This window comes from Branchiostoma belcheri, unplaced genomic scaffold, assembly GCF_001625305.1.
Source record: "Branchiostoma belcheri isolate BF01 breed outbred unplaced genomic scaffold, Haploidv18h27 scaffold44, whole genome shotgun sequence".
NCBI lineage: Eukaryota > Metazoa > Chordata > Leptocardii > Amphioxiformes > Branchiostomatidae > Branchiostoma > Branchiostoma belcheri.
The window spans coordinates 1,227,438-1,250,557 of NW_017804065.1; the positions used below are offsets into that span (position 1 = coordinate 1,227,438).

Sequence of the window (23,120 nt, forward strand, 5' to 3'; positions counted from 1 at the left end):
TATATATATATATATATATATATATATATATATATATATATGTGTAGATAAGTCCTATTGTGGAAAACACTGGAACTATAGAATTTCATCCTTAATTATGTCCTAATATGCATTATATTGTGAACATTTTTGTCAAAGGTACCTATATGCCCCAAATTATCAAATATCCTTATTGACTTATCCTCACAGAAATGCACTAATGCAGTTTGACCCAAAAGACAGACTAAATCTGAAAGGACTGGTGGTTATTCAGATATCAACCAGTTACTATGATACCTCTGGTACCCTTCCTGCCAGGCAACGGTAAGCATTTCCTTTCTATCAGGAAACAAAGACGCCTCAAATTAAGGCTGTTCAAACATAGAAGCAGTTGAAACATATTTGAAGGACACATGTTTTGCCTGCGCTATCAGAAAGTAAACAACTAGTTCTTAGGCTGAAGAGATGACCCAGAATACCCTTCCTACTGTCTCAGTACAGTCACTGTACACCTGTAGTGGAGGGTTCTGTGATTACAGTAATGTCATAATTAGTACAAGATGATGTAGATTAGGATCAGAAGTCAGCCAGAGGGTACATGTTTAAGCACTTGCTAAATATAACAACATGCTTTCTAATTATGATTGAGGGCACAGAGATGACAGGATACTTCCTGAAGGAAGACTGTACTGTCAGGAGTAATTATTGACTAAAATAACTTTCGAATGAAAGGAGGGTGCACATAGTTTCTATGAGTAAATACAGGCGTATTTCATTTAGGTGCGGCTAGATTCAGGTTTAACTCATAAGTCATCTGTTTTTCATGATATCTTGTTAAAGAATAACTAAGTACCTTTGGTTTCCTTAATTTCGAACAAAAGGTGTGCCTTTTCTAATCTCAATGAAAATCCATGAGTACCCATCATTGTTTTGAAAGGATTTTGCCAAGTCAGCTTAAAGTCACGTGCAGGGAAGGACGTACCCTCTATCGATTTATTTTTTTAACCGCTGTCATCTGATTTGAAGTGGTATTGTTTGCAGGTAAGGATCAATAGAGGATGCCTGCTAGGATATCAGTCTTGTGGCATCTACACCAGTGTGTGCTATAGTGTGTGGTATCTGTTGGAGCCTGTATTATGATAGAAAAGAGTAAAAAGGAGAGGCAGAAAGCTATATGATCAGGATTTAACACACGTAACAAATGATCAGAGCTTCATTATACTGCCTCTTGCTGTGTGGATCACTGTCAACCCTTTCTAAGCTTAACATAAGGATGAACAAAACCAACAGTAAAAGTGAACCTGGCTAATATAGTAATAGTCACTACATGGGGAATCTACTGGTCCAATCTAGTACTATGTCCAAGGACTCATACTAGGTCTCATACTAGAGTTCCATTCTGGGTCTCATATACTCTCATATCACAGGTCTACAACTTCAATCAATCCTGCAAACACGGAAAGAATAATCATTCATAGCTTGACTGGTCAGACTACACCTGTACAGCTGTATGGAGGCACAGTACCTGGCATATGTTAGCTAACGTTATCCTTTCATTGTAGACAATTAGGTCAGAACTACTGTGGCTCTCATTCAAAATTCATGATCTAATTTCGTGTCTCCATGGTTACTGGTTGCGGGGTTGTCATCGTGTATTCCAATTTACCGCAGGGAGGGGAATTAGATTGGTCACTGTCTGACCCCATAAAACTATTAAAAGCTTTTGATTACACGAAAGAAACTGAACTATTTAACACATTGTGCACCGTGATGCTGGCCAGTGTCAGGTTTTAAACTTGAATTATTATAGAAATCAATGGATCTTTATGGTATCTGATATATGATGAAAAAATAAGATGTTCGTGGTGCAAAGTGCAAAAACAACCCTCATGAGGCACACTCATTTCGTGATACCATTCCAAAATCTATACCTGCAAGATGTGAACAAACATTTGTAATGAACAGTTTGTAATGAACAGGCTTGCTGTATCATACTTTATTTCAACATGTCCTCATTAATTATGCAAATGACCTCGAAATTAACATAATGTATGTATAGTGGTGCTAACCTTCAAGTAACTTACACATGTCATGAGGTATAAAATTCACCAATAAGGAGTCACAGAATTTTAACATTAATTATGCAAATTAGGTCATAATTTGCATAATTGGTATCTGTTGATGTTCTGCCTGCCACAGATTAAATAGATTACATGTATAGTAGTACTATTATATAAACATGACTTTTATTACGCAACAATGTACGAGGTACAAAGTATGGCAGAAATGAGAGAACAAATCTAACAAATCAGTCTACATAGTATAAAAGACTGTAATTATAGAATTTCCTCCTTAATTATGCAAATTAAGTCCTCATTTGCATAATTTGCATCTAATTATGTACAACTCTCTCCCAGCTACCTACACACCAAAATTGATGAAAATACGTTGTTCCTATCTGGAGTTATTGGCTTTTAAAGGTTTCGCCAGAAAGTCCCCTGCAGTTCCAGAATAATCTGCTAGGTGGACCAAATTCACACCACTTATTTCTGACAGGAAAAGCTGTCAAATAAAGGCGTTAACGAAGTTATGCTGACCACAAAGTTGCGGAAACACACACAGACAGACCCACAGACACACACACAGACATACAGACAGACACGCCAAAAACAATACCTCCATTTTTCATGGAGGTAACAACACTGACTGACAGTAGGGTTGTTTGTTCTGAAGGACCTCCAAACTCAGGATTGTTCCAGAAATATCCACGAAGTGAGGATCAACATATGTTTGCCATGGAAAGGAAGTCTGTGGCTTACTTAAGGGTTGCAGAATGTGTGAAGAAACCAGAAATGTCTCTGCCAACTGTTACATGTATCCCTGGGGAAGTGTTGCTCACTTCGTTTTCTCACACAGATGGGAGCAAAATCTGCAGGGGACATTCCTGCAATCCTTGCGAAGATGCAAGTAAGGCAAAGATATTTAACCTAACGATGCGGTCACATTCGTGGTAGGTCGTCGTACAATGTTGATGCTGTAGAATTTTCAAGCAGGCTATGACAGAACTAATTACCGACAAGGATCTAAGACAGCCTTTTCCAAATGGTAACATTAAACAGTTGAATTTTGTACGACACATGCATGACTTTCCTGAGAATGGCCTTAGTTTGACATCTTACGACGATCATCTGGTGTTGTGCTTTCACAGATGATAGCTGTTCTTTCAGTGTAAACAGCAAAAAATGCCCTGATGGAAAAAAAACACACAACTACTTCAGAAGTTGTTGATAGTTCTACAGCATGTAATTCCTCTTATTGTATTGATCAGTTTGTGGTTAAAACAATTTTGTGGAAGTTTAGTTAAAAAATTGCTACAAAGTTGGAAGCCTTATGACTGATGATTGTTATTTTTCTAGAAGAAAAAATATACATATTATTTATAGCATATGGTGAATTTATCTGAGCTGCCATGCTGTACATGTACATGTGAGAATATGTAAATGAACTCTAACACTAATGTCCATTACACTTACCCTTTTACAGCCCACTCTGGGTTATTGCACTTAGCTCATGTTGATGTAATCTGTAACAGAGCACCATGTTTGCCATCAGAAAGCCAGGTTATTACAGTCTCTGCTGAATTCTGGAGCGTCCCTACTTAGGGATGATATCACAAGATGAAATGTGGTCGGACCCGGTCCTTTTAATCAGATAAATGGCTTGATTGATGCCTTGGTGTTTTGGACCAGTACCTAAATGATTTTTCCAGTAACTGTCCTGGAACACAGCGCTTGCTATAGTCTGGTCATGTTACAAACTATTACATGTGTAAAGATGAAAGTAGCTCAATAAACTATTAATCCAATTTGAGGTGTACCACTTTAACAACAGCCACTTTTAGATACTAGTAATAGGTTTACTACATGTAAACAGCAGCACTTCGCTCCATTATGGGCCAGTCATTTTTTTGCTGCCTCACAGAACGCTGTCATTTGAACCTTTATGAAACCTACACCCTGTGTGCAATGTTAACCTTTATGTAACCTGTGCCATATGTGCAAGAATACTGAGATGTGTTTTTGTGTACCAGCCATTCTGACTGTGTTGTTTTGCACCCTTCCAGCTGAAGCCCAGAAGCCCAAGATCACCTGTTACACCTGTCGCCAGCCGTGTGCTGGGGAGGTGCTGAGGGTTCAGGACAAGCACTTCCACATCACCTGCTTCGTCTGCAGAGGTCAGTGTCAATATTGCATCATAATGTCATTAATGTCAGTCTTAAGGATCTTGGAATGAAGGACATGGCATGTCTTTTACTTTTGCTGATCACTGTTTGGTGCCGACGTCCCCTACGAATACTGTAGTGACTGTCTGACGGGCTGGTTATAAATGCCCAGAGGGGAGAAGTGTTATCCTGAAGTATGTTGTCAAGTGTTCTCAGGGTAGTTCTGTCCCATCTACTTGCTAGCGTAGGGAGCGAGTCAGCAGATAGCCCAATTATCCTGAGACAGCGTTTTTTGTTGATATTGATCAGTACAAATTAAGTTGAGACTGTTATTCTATGGCATCATGTAGGACAAGATTTAGCACCAGCCGACTTATTTTCATCAGGAGAAACCCAGGGTCATATTCCCAGCATGCTTCCCATACCAGCGGTTGTTATCCTGGAGGATTTGGTGCAGTTTAGCCATCAGTCACCAGGGGGACACCTCAGTTGTTTATCCTTCCAGGTTTTGTGCAGTTTAAACATCAGTCACAAGGGGGACAGCTCAGTGGTTGTTGTAGCCCGACATCACTTACTCAATGATGAAAGACAAACACCTACTGACAGTGAATGTACATTGTAAAGATTGGTGCTGTTATTATTGCTATAGACTTGGCAAAACAGTCTGAAGTTTTTTAAAGTTAAATTAAAGGGACTTGGACAATGTTTGAAGCACCAGATGGAATTATTGTTGCTGCTGGCACAAGTGGTAGTAGATAAATGGGACCACTACAGTTTATTTGCTTTAGTAAGTTGCTTTCCATGCCATGTTTTTAAAGTGGCACTACAAATCCCACAGTTTAGTATATTCAAGGTAACCTTCATGTTATACATTTTGTACTTGTCCTTTAGAATCCTTGCCTTGCAGGAACAATGTTTGAACAACACTCACTTTTTTTATCTTAAGGAGCAGAGACTTGAAGAGCAGCTGTTAGATAAAGTGTTTTTTTACTTTCACACTGAAGGTTAACAAAGAGTTTCAGCTAACTGGATCACTTCGGGAAGCCTTTGATGTATCTGTTGAATGTTCTGAATGTTTTTGTAGTAATAAAATAGAAATTGAAATAAAACTTAATTTTTTTACCTAACTCAACACATGTCCTCCCACCCTGCCTAACTCAGTAGACTGCCCAGTAGCAGCAGGTAAAAGCACTGCCCAGGAAACCTGATCTGGCAGGCATTTGTACAGGCCATTTACAGGACTAAAGAGTTTACCTGGCTTGAAAAGCGGCCTTGTATTCAGGGGGACTGAAGCGTTTTCCCCCAGCATCCCCCCTAGGATTAAATGGGCGCTGGGTCTATCACATGTGGAGCTGTCCTTCTGACTTATAAGGGCAGCCTTCCCGCTTACACTGTAGCAGATTCCAGGAGACCTTGTAACCATTCAACTCTCCCTCCCTACCCAGCTGAATGGAATATAACTAGAACCTGTAGTAACTCTAGTAACAGAGAAGATCTGTACTGTGACCCGTACAACAGGACTCCAGGTCCCTCGTGCTGCACTCAGTGGCCACTCCCTCCTTCCATTGAATCTTCCACGTGGAGGACAAGTGGTTATTCCAGACGAGACATCCATGACACTTGCTTTCTTGGGATGGGGATAAGATGTCCAGTAAGACAACAGTTGGGGAAGCAGCCTGACCTGATTCTACCCAACAAGATTAGCCAAGGAACTGTCAAAAAATAACTGTCAGACACTGTATTGGTTATTGGAAATTGATTGCTAAGCTGCGCCAACAAAAGATAAACAAGCATGGATTTTGAACGTCAGCTTGCTGAAATCGTGATCAATTCTCTGTCCTGTTCAGTCTGCCGGCGTCAGCTGGCCACCGACGGGTTCTTCCTGAAGGATGGGATGTACTACTGCACGCGGGACTACCAGGAGATGTTCGGGACAAAGTGCCACGGCTGCGGCGACTACGTGGAGGGGGAGGTGGTGACGGCACTCGGCAAGACGTACCACCAGAAGTGCTTTGTCTGCTCACGCTGCAGGTAAACATGTTTGTTTGCTTGTTTGTTTAATTGGTATTTAGATTGTGATATACCAGTTTTGCTCTGCAAGTTGTGACTGTAAGGTTTGATCCCCTCACACTAAGATGGACCTTTACTCTTTTCGATAAGTGCAGGTAAATATGTACTCAGCTCTTACTTACAAACAATGCTCTCAGAAACTAGAAAGGACAGGATCTAGTCAGGCTCTGTACCAAGGTATTTTAGTCATTCATTGGAAAAAAAAACAGTGGTAGATACACTACACTGGGATATCTGAAGTGTGCATACAGTACCTCGACAATGCCTGAAACAGCATTGAAGTCAGTGTTTTATGTGGCAGTCTTGGGGCACCCAGTCTGATTACGAGAATTATTTGCTGAAGATGAAGAAAGCGGCTATCATTTTATATGGAAGGGTATTGAGTAGTCTCAGTGGGAGCCACACACTCACCAGGTAATGGTGGTAATATGGGACTGGGGCTGTTCATTGTGGGGTGGGGCTGGGTTGGTAATGTGGGGGTGAGTCTGGGTTCACCAGTCTCGGGTCAGGGAAGACATTCAGACTGCCCTGTAGGGGAGTTTGTACCCAAATACAGGTGTTTAGACTTCTTTGTGTTCGTTTTGATGTTGTCTGTGTTTACTGAGTCGGCTTGGATAGACCGTAAACTCTCACGCTGGAAGGCAGAAACTTACTATAATTGTGTTAATCAGTCATAATAGTTCCTTGTCTTCACAATATCACTAGTACAGTAAAGCCACATGTTAAGAATATACAATGGCATATGATAGAGCTGTTTTTTTTAAACCTTCAGTACTGCTAAAGTAGTTATTTGGTTCCAAATTTATTTAGTTTTGGGGTTAGACAGCAAGGAGAAGGTTAAACATTGTATGGAACTGTGATGTACATGTAGTGCTAAAACTTGCTATACAGTAGCAGATCATTACTTATGGTACAAACTATGGTGTTAGCAAGTTAAACAGTAAGATGAATTATGTGTGCATGTTTACATTGTAGTCAGCATATCGGCTCCTGTGGATTTGCAAAAGTACCAGAAAGTACACCGATTTTAGCCCGGAAATTGGGGCTTAAACCTTTTAGCTGTGGAGTTCTCAGTGTTTTAGAATGCTCACATGGCTCCCATGGCATGTTGGGGAGGCGGTTGTGTTAGGTCAAGCATGCTGTTAGGTCAGGGTAAGTGGGTGGTTAGTATAAGCGCAGGGTTGGGTTTCTTCCCTGGAAACTTGTGTGTGAATGGGCGCCGCTTTCTCAAGTTCCGCTAGGAACAGGACAGAGACTTTTATAGGAGCAATCAAAATATCTTAGTAGCACATTTATTCCTGGGCAGATGTTTTTAGGTATTCATTTTAAGGTCTTTATAACATTAATCATCCACTTTGTTAAACACAGTCAAACCTGTACAATTTATTAAGGACCACTTGGCCATTGATGTACAGTCATACCTGTACAAGTGACCACCTAATCAGTGTTACCACTTTTTGGTGGCCCTCTTAGATAATTTTCCCATTGACACAGTCATTAAGCATCCTGTCTATATCGACCACATGCCCACACATAGACCAGATTTTCTTGGTCCATTGAGTGGTCTTGGGCAGTTTTGACTGTATTCACTTTTCACCTATTTCACATCAGCTATATTCCACACAGTAGCAATGAAAGTAATCCTGTAAGATAATCCCTTTTCCAAACATTCTCCCTGTCTTCATGAGGATAAGATGGACAATATCAGTATAGAGACAGGGCATGGGTGACCTAAATCCATGAAAGGATCCTAACAAGTGTCTGGGAAACTTTCCCAGGGACAATGTAGCCATTTCAGTGTCATCTGAAAAGGTGTGTCAAAATCCTTGTGATTTCTGCTACTTGGTAGATTGTTTATTTATGTTTACCTTAAAAGTAAATAGATAGATGAATAACTTAAGAGTCAATTTTTACTGCAATTTACAACCAAAAAAAAAGTGAACACTAACTATGGCTCTGTTGGTAAGGAATAAACAGTTCATACATTATCTGTGATCTTGGGTCATCTGAACCAGTTGAGAATTCATTTCAAGGACAATTTCTTTGCATAAGTCTGGTATGTTTAAGACATGGTGTGCATCTCCGAACATTACAAACCACTTCTAAACTAAAAAATATAAACAAGTATGATAACTAATAAATGTTTGTAGTCTGTAGTGTTTAGCCTATAATGCTATTAGGGAAAGTACAAAGGGCTGAAAAAGTCGAGTTCACCATTGTTGTTGTGTCCTATTCCTTAGCACTGGAGCACAACTCCAAGGTTGGGTTGGATTTCTTTGACAAAGTGTCACCCATGCCATTCTCACAGGAGTAATAGGCAATGGGAGCCTTCAGAAAAACATGTTTGCTGGTCATGCAAGCAAGACAACGTTCCTGACAAGCAAACATGTGAACCAAATCTTAAAATTCACCTACTACACAATAAGGGCTAACATCAGTATATAATATCTTGTTATAATCATCATTGATTTCAGTTAAATTTCTAATAGCAAAGTAATCTTTTATGTAGTACATGTAACCTATGTCTGTTTGCATTGTGAGAGTTGTCACATCTGAAGATACTCAAGTTTGCTTGTGCTATTAAGTCTGTCAAAATACTAAGTAAAGCATCATATCTAGACCAAGCCATGACAAAGTGAAATTCATTTTTAATTCCATCAACGTAAACATATAGCGTTACCCTTAGCAAGGACTGCTGACATATTCCTGTTGTTCTGTTCCAGGCAACCCTTTCCTCCAGGTGACAGGGTGACGTTCAATGGGAGAGACTGTCTCTGTAAATTCTGCATCACCCCTAATGCCGGGCCCAACCGGGGGATGCCAGCCTCTACTGGTGGGTACAGCAGTTTTACCTCCAAGTAGTTGTTTTTAGTCAGTGTGTCTGTTTGCTTGTATGTTTCCATAGTTATTTGCATCTGCTCGGCACATTTGGGATACTGACCAAATAGAAGTTAGGCCAAAGGTCCCAGATAAGTTTAATTTCCTAACTTCATATTAATGGCTGTTCCTTTATATTATATAGGATGAAGCTCTTTGTAATGTGTGTAGTGGCCACCATCACCCATGTGTGAAGACTGTGGGTTGACTAAACAGCTTTAGTTAGTGATTACTTATGTTGGCATCCAGGAGAAATGAATCATGGTTATTGAACACTGACAGCTTTCTCAAAAGTTTGCACCCAACATCCTTTTCAATTACAATTGTGAAATTTTTAAGCAGGAAACGTGAAGTGAGAATTAACTATGATGGTCTCCAGTAGAACATGTAGGCGTGTGGCTGAGTTTGAACACCTGTTGACTGCAGCAGAAAAACGAGCGTGCTGCTATGTGTTCTGTTTATATCTGTCTGACAAGCCTCACTTCACCTCCCTAAGACTGGATCCAAAGGTGATCCCATGTTTACCGTGGATGGAAGACAGTTGCTACCAGGTGCAACTCAGAATTTCGTATTCAGTTGTGAAGAGGCACAGTAAAAACTCTGCAGTGTGGTTATGTTTTGCTGACATTCTATTTTTTGTTGTCTTATGTTGTACACCCAATTGTTTAATGTACACTTAAATTAATAGGTTAGGTAGATCTGTGTTCCTAAAACTGAATTTGGTGCCCTGCTCTAAGTCTAAGTCCTATGGGACATTCTGAAGATATGTAAAATGTCTGGTGTAACTACTGGTTACAATTACTTCAGTTATCCAGGCCATTTAATCACTCATTCCTCATGTGTAAATAGAGAAAGATTCCAGCAATATCTTTCCTCATATGTAACATGGTTTAAGGTCTTGTATGTCCTTTAATAAGGTTTAACATTTGAAATAAGATTTAAAGTCTGTCTAATGACATTCAGGTTGAAAGGAGCTTTCTACAGCTACTATCTTTGACATATACATGTATGACATATAACTTATTATAAGACTTAAGACCTATGGAGAAGTTTTAAAAAAATGTCCATCTTGAATGGATTATCCCAATCTCAATGTTATCGCAAGTTGTTGATGTCATGTCTTAGGCTACACCAATTTATCTCTTGGGTTCTCTGGGTTTCTATGGACATTTTAAGGTAAAAATATAGCAAGTGGACATCACAAAGGCAGAGGACAGAGAGGAAAACTTGAATATGACAGTATTCATGACTCCATAAAACAAGGCACAAGCCTGGTCCTGTGTCTTTGTTTTCATAGGGCTTTATCAGTTAAGTATATTTTTTAACAATCCAAAAAGCAACAGATTAAATTGGTACGGCCTAGCCTTATCATCACCCATAGCTGTTGGTTACAGTTTCCCCCTGGCTATGCCGCGCACGATTCCAGCGCACACCAAAATAGTCGTGCTTACGTTACAGCCTGGGATAAACCCAGATGGACGCAGTGTTGAGTCCTGAGCTATGCCAGGAGATCTCAGTAAAACTGCAGCCAGCGAGCTGTGGACTCTGACGTTAGCACTGACCAAACTGGTCTGCAGTCTGCTCCCATCAGACAAGATGGCTCGCAAAGTTTCCACGGGGACCATGACGGATTTCTCAGACGATGACGATGTTGTGTTTTCCCCCTCCTTTTCAGCGTGTGCGGGATGTGGAGATGAAATCAAGTCGGGACAAGCCTTGCTAGCTCTGGATAAACAGTGGCATCTGTGGTGTTTCAAGTGCACCCAGTGTGGATGTATGCTGGCTGGAGAGTATATGGGAAAGTGAGTACTGCACAACTAGTGTCAAGTTTGCAGAATTGTTGCCTAAGTTGTTTATAGTACTTATTACGTACTTTGCCAGTATACAGTAAAATACAGATGTGAAAACATTTACTTTCATCCAGAACAAAGTTGATTGAGGGACAGAAAATTTTGTGTTACAGCATGTGGAAATAAACTTCATTTAGCTTTGGAAAAACCAACACTTTGATTAGCCAGGCCTTTTGTGACATTTTTCAAATTTCTAACAATCCCCGCGTTTGATTTTTCACACATGTAACGTCATCTGTCATAATTCTGCCTGGTATCCGAGACAGCCACATGAAAAAACTGTCTTGAACACCTGGATATCTTAGTGTGCATACCTCAAGGATTACTGATGCTGCATTAGTAGATCTCTTTAAATCCACTGTTTTCTTTAATGTGGCTGACATAGGGCACCCGCTAATTAAGTTCTGGTGCAGCACCAAGGGAAACTGCCAGGGTGTCCAAAATCTGATCATTTCTGTTATAACTTTAAATCTTATCACCTTCCAAATTTTATAACAGTCCATCTGTAGCTTCTTAAAATCACAAACACTGTTACACCACTACAAACACTTCCAAAAGCATAACTTTCTTGGAGAGGTACAGTCATGTAATAAGACTGTTTATTTGCCCAAGACCTTGGGATGGCTATGTAAATGTATAAATACACAGGTAAACAGAAGGTTTTTAATCATTCTTAATGACTCCACCCAAACCAGAGTCCAAGGACATGTTCCCTCTCTGTTTACATGCCTCCACCAACCCTGGTGTTAGTTTTTCTGTGGAGTGTTGTGAGTAACACAGTCTCCACAGACAAACCATTGATTCCCTCCCTCCCCTGTTAGCCCAACCTGCAGAGTGACAGGACCCAGCACAAGGCACCTTGTGTTCCGTGATGTAAGACTAAGAGTCTTGGGTATGTGTGGAGTCTTGGCTCAGCTCTGACATTCCTGTCATGCCCTGACATCACCCTGTTTACATCATGCAAAGTCAATGTTATGGGAGGAAGGAATTGTCAGGGTCTGTGTGGGGTGTGTCACATTTACACCCACACTACCCTGCTCTTTTTACTGTTATTTCTGTTTTTTTAAGAAGAAAGCACAGAGCAGGAACACTGCATATTTTTGTAGGAAGGACAGGAATTCCTCTGCAGGTTTTATTTTTCACAATGGTGACAAATGGTTCTGGTGACAAAAGAACCAAAGGAAGAAATAGAAGAACTTAAATTATGTTAATGTGGAGCCCGTAATGTGTCCTTTCATCTATTTGTGTCAAAATAAATATGATTTTCTACCTTAAAAGCTTAAAAGCTTTGTACACCAACTGTCTGACCTACAACAATAAAATTTAAATAACATTGACACTACTTTGAACCTTATTGTCCTGGATAAAATGAGCACTTAATTGTATTTTTGACAACTTCAATCACATTAACATGATTTAAACTTATAAGTTATTGTTGCCAATCCAAGTCTGCTTTGGTATTGACGTGGTAGATGAGTTCAGCTAGAGTTTGGAGCTAGTAAAAAAAGTTTGTTTCAGGAAGATCACATCATGCTTGGGGTAAGATAGCTGGTTAACAACCCTAGGCCTCTAAACATTAAGTATTGGGTTAGGTGGTGGGCAATTGTCGACCTTCATTATACGCGCAGTGTATTGAACTAGCTATCTGAATCCAGTAGTGCAAGCTGGGTCAATTTTCCTCAGACTTGAGGGATTACAGTTTCCAATCAGATTTTTGTTCATATCCTGGAGTAATTAAGCACAGACCACTGCTTGTTGATTATAACTCATTATATTGTACCACATCCACACACCTGACAGCTGGTGTGCTGTTCCAAAATACTTTCTGTTTGCTGAACTTCTTGTGATTACAGAAAGTTTAGACCCTAAACATGCCTTGTAACCTCCAAATTGGACCAACAGAAGGAAGGATTTTAAGTAGGCAAGTGAGCATATTCCCATTTTGGCCTATTGTGCATATGCCAGTAGTGACACCTGCCCTGCACTGTTCCAAAGTTCCTTATGTTTGCTAATTCAGAAGTTTTCTCTGTGTTCTTCCAGAGAGGGTCGTCCGTATTGTGAGCGTGACTACCAACAGCTGTTTGGTGTGAAGTGTGCCGGGTGTCTCACCTATATCACTGGAAAGGTTCTGCAGGTGAGCTGACACTTTCAAGTCTTTAAACGTCTACAGGAGAAATGGCTTTGATCTGTCCAAACACAGTGTTATTAGGGCCCAGTCACACACACATCATTCTACATATGTTTGACCAAATTCAGCTGTCTATCAATAAAAAGTCTGTCCTCGGCAGTTGTTTCTGTCACGGCCAGCGTGAAAATAATGTATAGCATCCAAATTTTATGACTGCCTTTGACATTGTGACTGACATGATTGGGACATGATGGTGGAAAATGTCCTTGTGAAATAGCATCTGAGAAATGAGAATGGATGTCTACAGCCTGGCTGAAAAATCTTTTAACATATCTTTTTTTCCCTGCCTTGTAATAGTAAAAACACAGTTCATCAATGGACTATGTTATCAGAATGTGGCAATGAAATATATATGTAGCATGGCAGGTGGCAACATTGTGGTATACTCTTCCACAACCTCTGTCTGCTCCCCATGGCTAGATATGGGCCTACAGGACATTATGACATACACATAGATCTCACCACACACATACCGATCATTCCTAAATGGTGGACATATCAGCAGGTCTGGAGATTTAGCTTGGCACTTAAAGAACTCCAACCGTGTCCTGATATGGCAAAGTGAACCTAAATGTCAGGAGATGTGGTGATTTGATACTGTAGTGGGTGGTAAGTGGTATCCAACAAATAGATGGGAACATCTTACATATTGCATCAAATCTATTGCACTTGTGTACATATATACAAGTTAAATCTTTTACACTTGTGTGTATATAATGTTATACAAATTCTCAATGGTAAGTGATATCTTAATGAATGTGCAGAATTTCCAAATGCTAATTGTCATAAGATTCATAGAGAATGACAGCACATGGAGTTTGGACATTTGAGGCAAGGTTCAAACATTGTTGGAGTGATCACCACATAGCTTCAATGTTTCTAGTTTTGATTTGCCCACAATGATAACACATACAAGAAATTATATCAAATCATGAAATCTGACAACCTAATCATGTTGATGTTACAGAATGTTGAAATGGTGATGACAGTTGATATGATTCATAGTTTCAATTTTAAACTACATGCACATTTAGTACATGTTTATGTCATCGACATTGTATATTAAACCCATGCCACAATGAAACGGTTATTCAAATTGAAACTTCTGTCCATGTAGTATTACACTTAATTTGTGTCTGACTGAGCATTCATGCATGCTGGAGTAATACTGATCTTTGTAAAATTGCACTTCTTCTTTGTGCCCTGTGTATGTATGTTGCACCTGTGTTTTTATACGCATGACTGAAGAGTTGCACTTCCAGGTGCACAACCAATTCTAGTGCACGACACCTAATGCATGTTGCAAAAATTTGTGCACCAACAGTTGAGTGTGGAGGCAGTGTTGCTGGATGATGGGAGCTTCACAGAGGTGAGCTGCTGGGTGGTTTGACTCTTGCCTCAAAACTGCTGCTCTGTGATTTTTCTTCAGACAAAATCATTCTTCCAAATGCTCCACTTGTAGATTATGGTTTGACTCGCGCCTCAAAACTCCCTGCAGCCTTTCTATCTTATGCATGCTCTCATAGTCGTATCCCTTCCAAAAAAAGAATGGGTCGAGATCTGCACATGTTCTATCTGTCATTAATAAAAATAAATTTTGAATATTTGTTCAGAATTTGAACTGGTGCACTGGTTGGCCAAACATGAGGCAGGATATGAGGTCATCCAATCAGCAAAGCCCCTGCCCAGTCTTTTTGGCAGGGAAGTGACTAAGAGAGCATATTTAAGTTTAAAAGGCTGGAATCCAGGCTACAAAACTGCTGCTCTGTGATTTTTCTTTGAACAGAAGCTGCCTTCCAAATGCTCTACATAAATGGTTTCATTATAGCTCTAAAACTGCTACTCTGTGATTTTCCCTTGGACAGAATCAGTTTTCCCCATTCTCCACTTTAGATTGCTCCATGATACCTGAAGCTTGCCTCTCATGCTCAAATTGCCATCTCTCTGTCCAGAGTGCTCTTATGTTTTAATGCGATCTTCACTCGTGTTTAGGTTGTTAGGGATCTGCTTTCTTCAAAGATTCTCAGTTTGAATTGTATGAACATGAATGCACGTATGTAAGTATTGAGGTCATATACAACACTTCGAAGATGATATTCAACACTTTGAACAACGGAACCAAGTACTGATATTCTTGGATGCACTTGACATGCATTTAGTACAGGCTTCACTAGGGGGCATCCTTAACCAGAGCCCATGCTTCAACAGAACACAGTAGTCTATAATTGACTGACATTTGACTTTCAAATTTTGATCCACTTCACATCCAGTGATCCTTAAAATCCACATTGTGGATATTGTGGAACCTAAAAGCTGCAACTGCACACAGGGTTTCACATGCCCAAACTGCAGAAGGATGTGTAGATAAGAATTGGGCTGCACAGGAGGATAACCTTCACATTGATCTTCAGATGAAAAAACAATTGTAGCTTTGCTGTAAATAAAGTGAATTCTGGCCATGTCAGCCAGGTTTTGTGGAGCAGAAAATAGAATGTAACCAAAATTTAAAACAACACAACAAGGGTTTTATTGTTTTTTCTGACACCTACATGTAAATGTCAAGAATATACTAGTACTAATGTATATACGTAAGCCTACACAAATCTAGGTGCAACCAAGTGCAACCACAGTCCAAAATTAGGGTCACAGCCCAAATTTTGGGTGCGCAAATGTGCGTTATATAATCGATATGCACCCAGTATTTCCAGCCCAGAACTATGATTGTACAACAGTCAGACTACGTGTTCATGTGCACATGCAAGTGGTCCTCAACAGTCCAGTCACATCTCAGTGAAACTACTGTGGAAAGATCTAGAATAGATGCTCAGAACCCTGCATGAAACCTGAGTAAAGTAGGTTTGGCAGGGAGCCTAACAGAACCACTGTCAGGACAGTGAAGGAGTGCTTGTTGTTCACCACTTCTTGGCTTTAGAGGCAGCGGACAAAAGAACCTGACCTCAAGAGGTCATATCTTGGAATAACGTGCTAGTTTCGGTGTAATTTGGCCAAATTGTACTTCTTGAGAAGGACTGGTGTGGACTGGGTCACTGGACACACTGCTTGTATATTTCCTGCTAAAGGTGTTTGCAGTCACTGGATCTTTCTGTGTTTGAAGGGTAAGGAACATCAAAGGCATACAAATTTGGTAAATACAGGGACCAGGGTGGATGAAAATTGCCAATACTGAAAGCATGCGTAGAGGGAGGATTAGGAAATGGTACACAGCATTGTGGACACCACCCTGCATACAGATGGAGAGAAAAAGTTACGGCCTTATGTCTCACCAGGGATGAAGAGGATAGGATAAAGTAAGTAAGGATACTGTGCATGTGTCTTGTACATGTAAGTGTGGTGCTGGGGTTGTTTTGTAGGTGGAGAGAATACGTCTCTGAGACAGTCTGCCCTTGTGGGGTCATGTATCAGGATGACAAATTAGCTGTTGTCTGAACTTGGCTTGATGGTGATGAACTTGGAACTTGGCAGTAGCTCTGTGTTTTTTTGCTGTAGTGAAGATCAGACAAGGTGTGGTCAGGAAAGGTGATCCTTATTGTCAGGAGTGGTTGGTGTAGTCCTTAAATTCTTTATTCACATATCATCATTGTAGGCACACAATAAATTTTTATGGGTGGCAGCATTACAAATGTGTTTGCTTGATATCAACCCTAATGCTGCAGCAGTGAAGGTGGATGTTCTATACTAGGATTTGCTCAGACAAGGCAGTTATAGTCATCACTATTTGTAATCCAGTCACCTCTATAGTCCTCTCCTGGCATGTAAATACAGAAATCAGTCTGACAGATGGGACTAACGTGTACAGCATAGGGATCATGGTGGGCTTTACTGGTAGCATAGAATATAGGTCAGTGTGTATTTTACATTTTGTATTATATAGGTCAGCGCTAGCCCTGTGTCCATTTTACATAATTTACAATAACCTTCAGCCTGCTAAGGTACATTTGCAGCTGCTCCAAATTTGTATTCATTATGGCGTTAGGCAGCAGGGAGAAGGTTAACTTGTGCATATTTGGGAAGAAACTGATGAGAATGGATTGAAAGCCATTTACATGTAAACTCAGATGACTACATGTATTTGTTACTACAGTAGATTGAATAGTAAACAGATGTTATTCTTTTGTTTAGAAGGTCATAGGTGAGCAATAGGCCATAGAATATTTCTACCCTGCCTCTTGTGGGTCATTTAATGACAGGTTTATTGCAGACAGCCGACTGTGTAGCTGTATTGAATTTTTATGTCCATCTGACTGAATATTGGCTAGTATGGTAGTACTGTAAATACATTTACTTTGCAGTGGTTTTATTTCACGATAGGAGGGAAAAGGAGGTTTTTAATTAATTTCGAATTTGCATAATTGATTCTTAAACATGTGTACTTAATTCCCTAAAAGTTAAAAGTTTTTGCATTGATCCCCCTTACCAGTTGAGGACTGGAAAAAAAATTTCATTCAGTGTTTGCTCACCACATACAATTCCACTCTACTGCATGTGTAATTACAGTTCCATCAGCTATTCAGAAGGACGTTCCATACCACTGGCTCCTCCCTGTGGGTTTGTGTAAGTGAATTCTGTTTCCCCTTCATTCAATCAGGTACCTTGCAAGAGCAAACAAGCTGGAAAATACGAAAATGATATTGGAAATTTTACTTGATAATGGAACAGTCAAGGGAGGAAGAAAGAGGGGTAGGTAACAGAAACGATGGTAGGATAAATCAGAGAATGGACCGGCATGACATTATGTGAAACATTGAGAAGAATAGAAAAATGAGGATGGAGAATACTCGTCAGATTATCTGTGGTGCCACAACGGTCAAGTAATTAGACTAATAGACAAGGGATAGATGAGATGAGAATGGAACAGTCGGACTGTTATTCCTAAATTCCCAGCATGCTTCAGGAATCCATGTATGATTGGGGTCGGCCATCTTGGTCTCCGCCTCCACACATAGATGCAGGTGATGTAGATGTAGATCCATGCACAGTGATGGTATTCTCTACACTGTGAACTGCTACAGGGTTTAACATCACAGGAACTGAGCTCAGAGGTAAGAGTTTGGATAATTTACTGCAATCAGAGACAAGACTGTAATCATGCTGAGGTAATGTTTGATTATGACTGTTTATAGGGCTGATGTGATGACTTAATGACCTAATTGTGGTTTAACTTGTCGGAGCTCATACAGTATTGTGAAGTTATTTTGTAGCATATATTGTAGAGGTAGGTAAGGTAGGTAGTTAAGAGATCTGGTTGATTACTGGAATCAGATAGAAGACGTATTCTGAAGTAAGGTTTGATAATAATTATTTATAAGGCTGATGTGATGAATTAATGACCTTAATAAATTGTGGCCTAACTTGTTGGAGCTCTTACAGTATTATGAATAGGTTTAACTTAATACATACAACATTGTTGTTCAGAAAGATACTGAAACCCATGATTAACCCCACCTGATTGTAATAGATTATAGATTTATTCATATTATTTATAGCCTTTCTTGTTTAATAGAATTTTATGATTTGTTTTGTTCTGTAATTTTATAGGTTGTAGTTTACCATGTTGTATGAATGTGGCTGATTTTGTATTTTTTTGTCATATCAATTTCAACCTTAACTTTGTCAGTATGCCAAGGGTCTTAAGTTACAAGGCACTTTATGGTGAAAAATTGTAAATTCATGACACTGCAAACCTGTCTTCCTCATATGACTACTGGACTACAAAACACTGCAAAGACCTTTCCCTTTCCTTCTCTGAGTACCAGGAAATAAAACCACAGCAACAGTAAATGAATTTACAGTACATGCATGTTGGGCTGATTATCACTAAGATAATCTTGTCCCTTACAGACAGATTATTACCTCCATCCATTATCATAGCTAGTGCCAACACTAGTCTATGTAATGATATTTCATGATACAGTGTAATAACTTAATGATAATATCTGTCCTATATGGATGTTATTTACTAGATACTCTGTATGAGGCTGCCAGGAATGTAAAGGCTAGGCTACCAAGTGAGATGGTCTTGTCAACGTAATGTTGAATAATTATTGATGCAAATTGTTCATCATAAATTGCCACTACAAATGCTGATGCAGATGTCACACTTCTAGAGGAGAGGAAAAACTGATGAATCACATCTTGCAAGAATATTTCATACCTCGTCCTTATTCCCCCCCTGATGTTTACATATTCAGGTCACGGATCCATAGTGGCAGAACCATCCACCGTATTGCTGCTGGTGAGATTAGCGTTATAGCAATGCAGCTCTCTTGGGGAATATGCCATATGTGGGTTTGCTGCTTCAAAATTCCCCATGAAAATTACCCTTTGAAGCTTGTATGCATTTTTGTTCAAATATCACTACGGTTGGTGACAGTAAATTTTAAACACTCTACAATATCTTAAATTTGTCCTTGGCAAGGTCACTGGTAAGTTTTTTTTCAGGCTTTGCAGATTTTATTAATGATACCATTACCATAGATGATTAAGACATTCTCTAATTCAGCTTTCAGAGATTAAATCTGTATGGGACTTTTTTTATATTAGGTAGAGGTAATGGAAAATCCTGTCAAATGTCAACTTTCTGCCTGAATAGAAATACCTACATCAATGCCATGAAGTAAAGCAAAAAACGTTGATGTACTTTTATATTTATATGTTACATTTTCGGAGTACATTTTCAGAAAGGTTTTGACTACTTTGGGGCTTTGAGGATTCCTCTAATGGTATTGGTTGCTACTTTACCACGCTTGACACTAAAGTATGGATGTACAATGTAAGCCTTGGTTGATTGATGAACAGATTCTTAACAGGTTACATACCCAACTGTGGAAATGGAAAACACAACCTTTAGTCACTAAAAGTGGTCAGTAATGCTTTTATATCATACACTGTATAATGTATATACAGGTACCTCTAACATAGACATAATGACTGGAAAACCTTTTTCACATCTATCACACCCACTCCATTGGTTTTGGTGTCTGCCAAATGGAATTCTGAGGAGAATAGATAGGTCCATGTTAAATCTTTATTTTAAAACTGTGATTGTAACTCTAATGCACAGACAAAAAATTTAACCTTGGTTATGGTTACCAGAAGTGTCATCAACAAAGCCAGCAGAAAACAAACATATACAATTAGATTGCAGGAGGGGCGCCCAGAGCTATTTCAGTTATTTGTTCTCCTCAGAATTTGATTTGGCTGACATCACACCCCATGGAGTACGGAGAGAGAATTAAAAGGAGTGAAAATGGTTTTTCAGTCATTATGTCTGTGTTAGAGGTACACAGGTATTGTCAGGATAAAATCAATTAGGGTGTACATTAAGTTTGGAAAGAGTTGTTCTTCCCTGCTGGGCTTCTTTATGTTACACCAATGTACACTCCAACAGACATCAGGCACAGTAAAGATGAGTTGTACTGTCCTCTACAGGTTTGTAGGGATAATTGAGGTGTGAGATGTGGCGACCTTAAGCAGGGTGTGGCAACTTTAAAAGGGGTGTGGCAACTTTGGTGCAGCTGTGTCAAGTTTTAGGAGTTGTTTTGCATGTGACATTTGCAGCCTTGTTAGCCAGGTAAGGATATGGGTTCAATGAATCTAGGCCTCAACTTTATGTATCAGATACTAGTTTGAAATGTCTGACTCCTCGGAGAACTTGTGCAATTGCTTGCTTTATTTTGTATTATGTGCTGATGTTATATGTGTACGTGTTTTCTGGAGGAGAAGGGAAGGTAGGTGCCCTTTGCCTTCTGCTGGAGAGGTTAGCAAACACAACTGTGTACTCAGCAAACAGCGGTCTGGTTCTGAGGGACGGGTACAAAGGCTCACCCTGCATACCTCAGTCAGACTCCGCTGTCACAAACAAGTGTTTGTACTTGACCGCACAGGGTTGGAAATTCATTTTTGGTGGTGCAGCTAAGTTCAAAATTTTGTGCACAGAAAACAACTCAACTCAAACAATAAATCAACCAAAATGTTATAGCTAACTTCAACATCGTAAACAAGTTTTTCTCATTTTTCTGATATTTCCCTGTATTTGAACTGCATACCTTACTTAGTCAGACTCCGCTGTCACAAACAAGTGTTTGTACTTGACCGCACAGGGTTGGAAATTCATTTTTGGCGGTGCAGCTAAGTTCAAAATTTTGTGCGCAGAAAAAAACTCGGGTGGACAACATATTATTAAAATAAATTAATCAAAATGTTATAGCTAACTTCAACATCGTAAACAAGTTTTTCTCATTTTTCTGATATTTCCCTGCATTTGAACTGCATACCTTAGTCAGACTCTGGTGTCACAAATAAGTGTTTGTACTTGACCGTAGCTTGTCAGTGTCTTTTCATCCATGACCTGTGTATGCTCAATCATTACAAAGCTCTCACAATTGTTAAAAGTTAACTTCTTCATAGAGAAAAGAGGTGGAAAAATCTGGGAAAACAAATGGTAAATGTTCTCATTTTTTTTTCTATTTCACGTGTACATGTATTTTCAGAAAGTATCTGATCTTTATGTATCATATTTTTCAAAGTATTACAGGATGAAATGTAACAGAAGAATTTGACTTTGATCTATTTATCAACTGAAGAAAAGTTGGAACAAAAATCAGGTTGTACCAATAGAAGTTAAATTGAGTTTTGCAGATAGAAAAGACTTAAAATATTTTCATTAAGTTTTAAGCTTGAACAACAGACAGTTGTTGAAGTTCCTGAGATAAGCACTATAATTTTACAGTCAGGTGATGTTAACTGTCTTCACATCGCCCCTCACCTGTCTGCTGCCAGGCTACCTGATCTCCCCACCCAAACCCCAGGGAGGAATAGTTTTCCTGACTTCTAGTACAACTGGAATGTAAACCTATGCTGCTGCAGAAAGACAACAATTAGAGGCGGCTGCTTTGAGTTACCTCCATTTGCGTCATGTACCTTTCCCTTGGTTTATTCTTGGCAGTGCCTGGATACCCCAGTATTCAGGAGTCCCTGTGATAGGAAGACAAACACCACTATCTGGTGGCTGAACTCTGACCTGGTCCAGTGTACTTTGACACAGGCGTTGTCTCTTAAACCAGACTGGTGCTATCTCTGGAAAACACAGGAATACTACCTGCAAGGTTTTCATAGAGGGGGATATACCAAGGACAGTAGGGATCACAAAAGGTGACTTGTAGATAAGACTATCATTTGTATACATATCATCATTAACTTTCCTGTAGTAGAAGTAGTGAGGTGTGTTAGTTAGTATGTGCATATATGGCCCAAGAACAACTGGGATTGTTACTAGTACAATCTTCAGGATAGCCTCCAGGAGCTTTTTCAATCACTACCTTAACTGGCAGCTATTTCCTTGTTGGGATTTGTCGTAAAGAAATCTGAAATTGATATAATGTTCTAATGGTGAAAATAGCAGATTTGAGATTTACTGCTCGACAAGGAGACTTTATGGTTTTGCGCAGCTGAGCAAACTGTCACAACTTGGGGATTATCATCTTGACTTAACTGCCATAGACAACACTTCAATTGACGTATCAACTCAAGTTTTATGGTATATATGGTGGAATACGTGCCATTAATCATGTAGCAGCAACCACTGTTAGTTATACAATAAGACTGGAATCTTACAGACCTTGCTGCTAATCTGATTTCTCAGATCATGACTAAGTCTTGACTGTAGTGTTATATTACAGCAGCCAAGTTTGTGTGTATAACCACATGGACAACTCCTATTGGGAAGCACAAGACTCAAATCAATGATTCACTGTTGTCCATATTTGGATACTTACAGTGTTTGCTGACTTCATGTAGTAGCTTTTGAATTGATACATGGTGTTAATGGGAGTACTGTTAACTGTAAACAAACATTACCCATAGTCCCATACCCTGTATTCTGGGTAATAAATAAAGTGGCAAGGTGGTCTTGTTC

At 39.5% G+C, this 23,120-nt stretch overlaps 1 protein-coding gene across 13 annotated transcripts in view; it reads left to right on the plus strand.

Annotated features, from left to right (window-relative positions):
* The window catches only part of LOC109478479 (actin-binding LIM protein 2-like), a 65,800-nt gene that overhangs the window by 5,852 nt on the left and 36,828 nt on the right, over positions 1 to 23,120 (plus strand). For 11 of the 13 annotated variants that reach the window (XM_019780016.1, XM_019780017.1, XM_019780022.1 and 8 more), the window contains exons 2-7: positions 4,103 to 4,213; positions 6,049 to 6,232; positions 8,995 to 9,104; positions 10,824 to 10,950; positions 13,039 to 13,132; positions 14,511 to 14,555. In XM_019780016.1, coding sequence (XP_019635575.1) covers positions 4,103 to 4,213; positions 6,049 to 6,232; positions 8,995 to 9,104; positions 10,824 to 10,950; positions 13,039 to 13,132; positions 14,511 to 14,555 — 671 coding nt within the window. The remainder of the gene's footprint in view (positions 1 to 4,102; positions 4,214 to 6,048; positions 6,233 to 8,994; positions 9,105 to 10,823; positions 10,951 to 13,038; positions 13,133 to 14,510; positions 14,556 to 23,120) is intronic. The other 2 variants (XM_019780027.1, XM_019780018.1) reach the window with 1 other exon arrangement.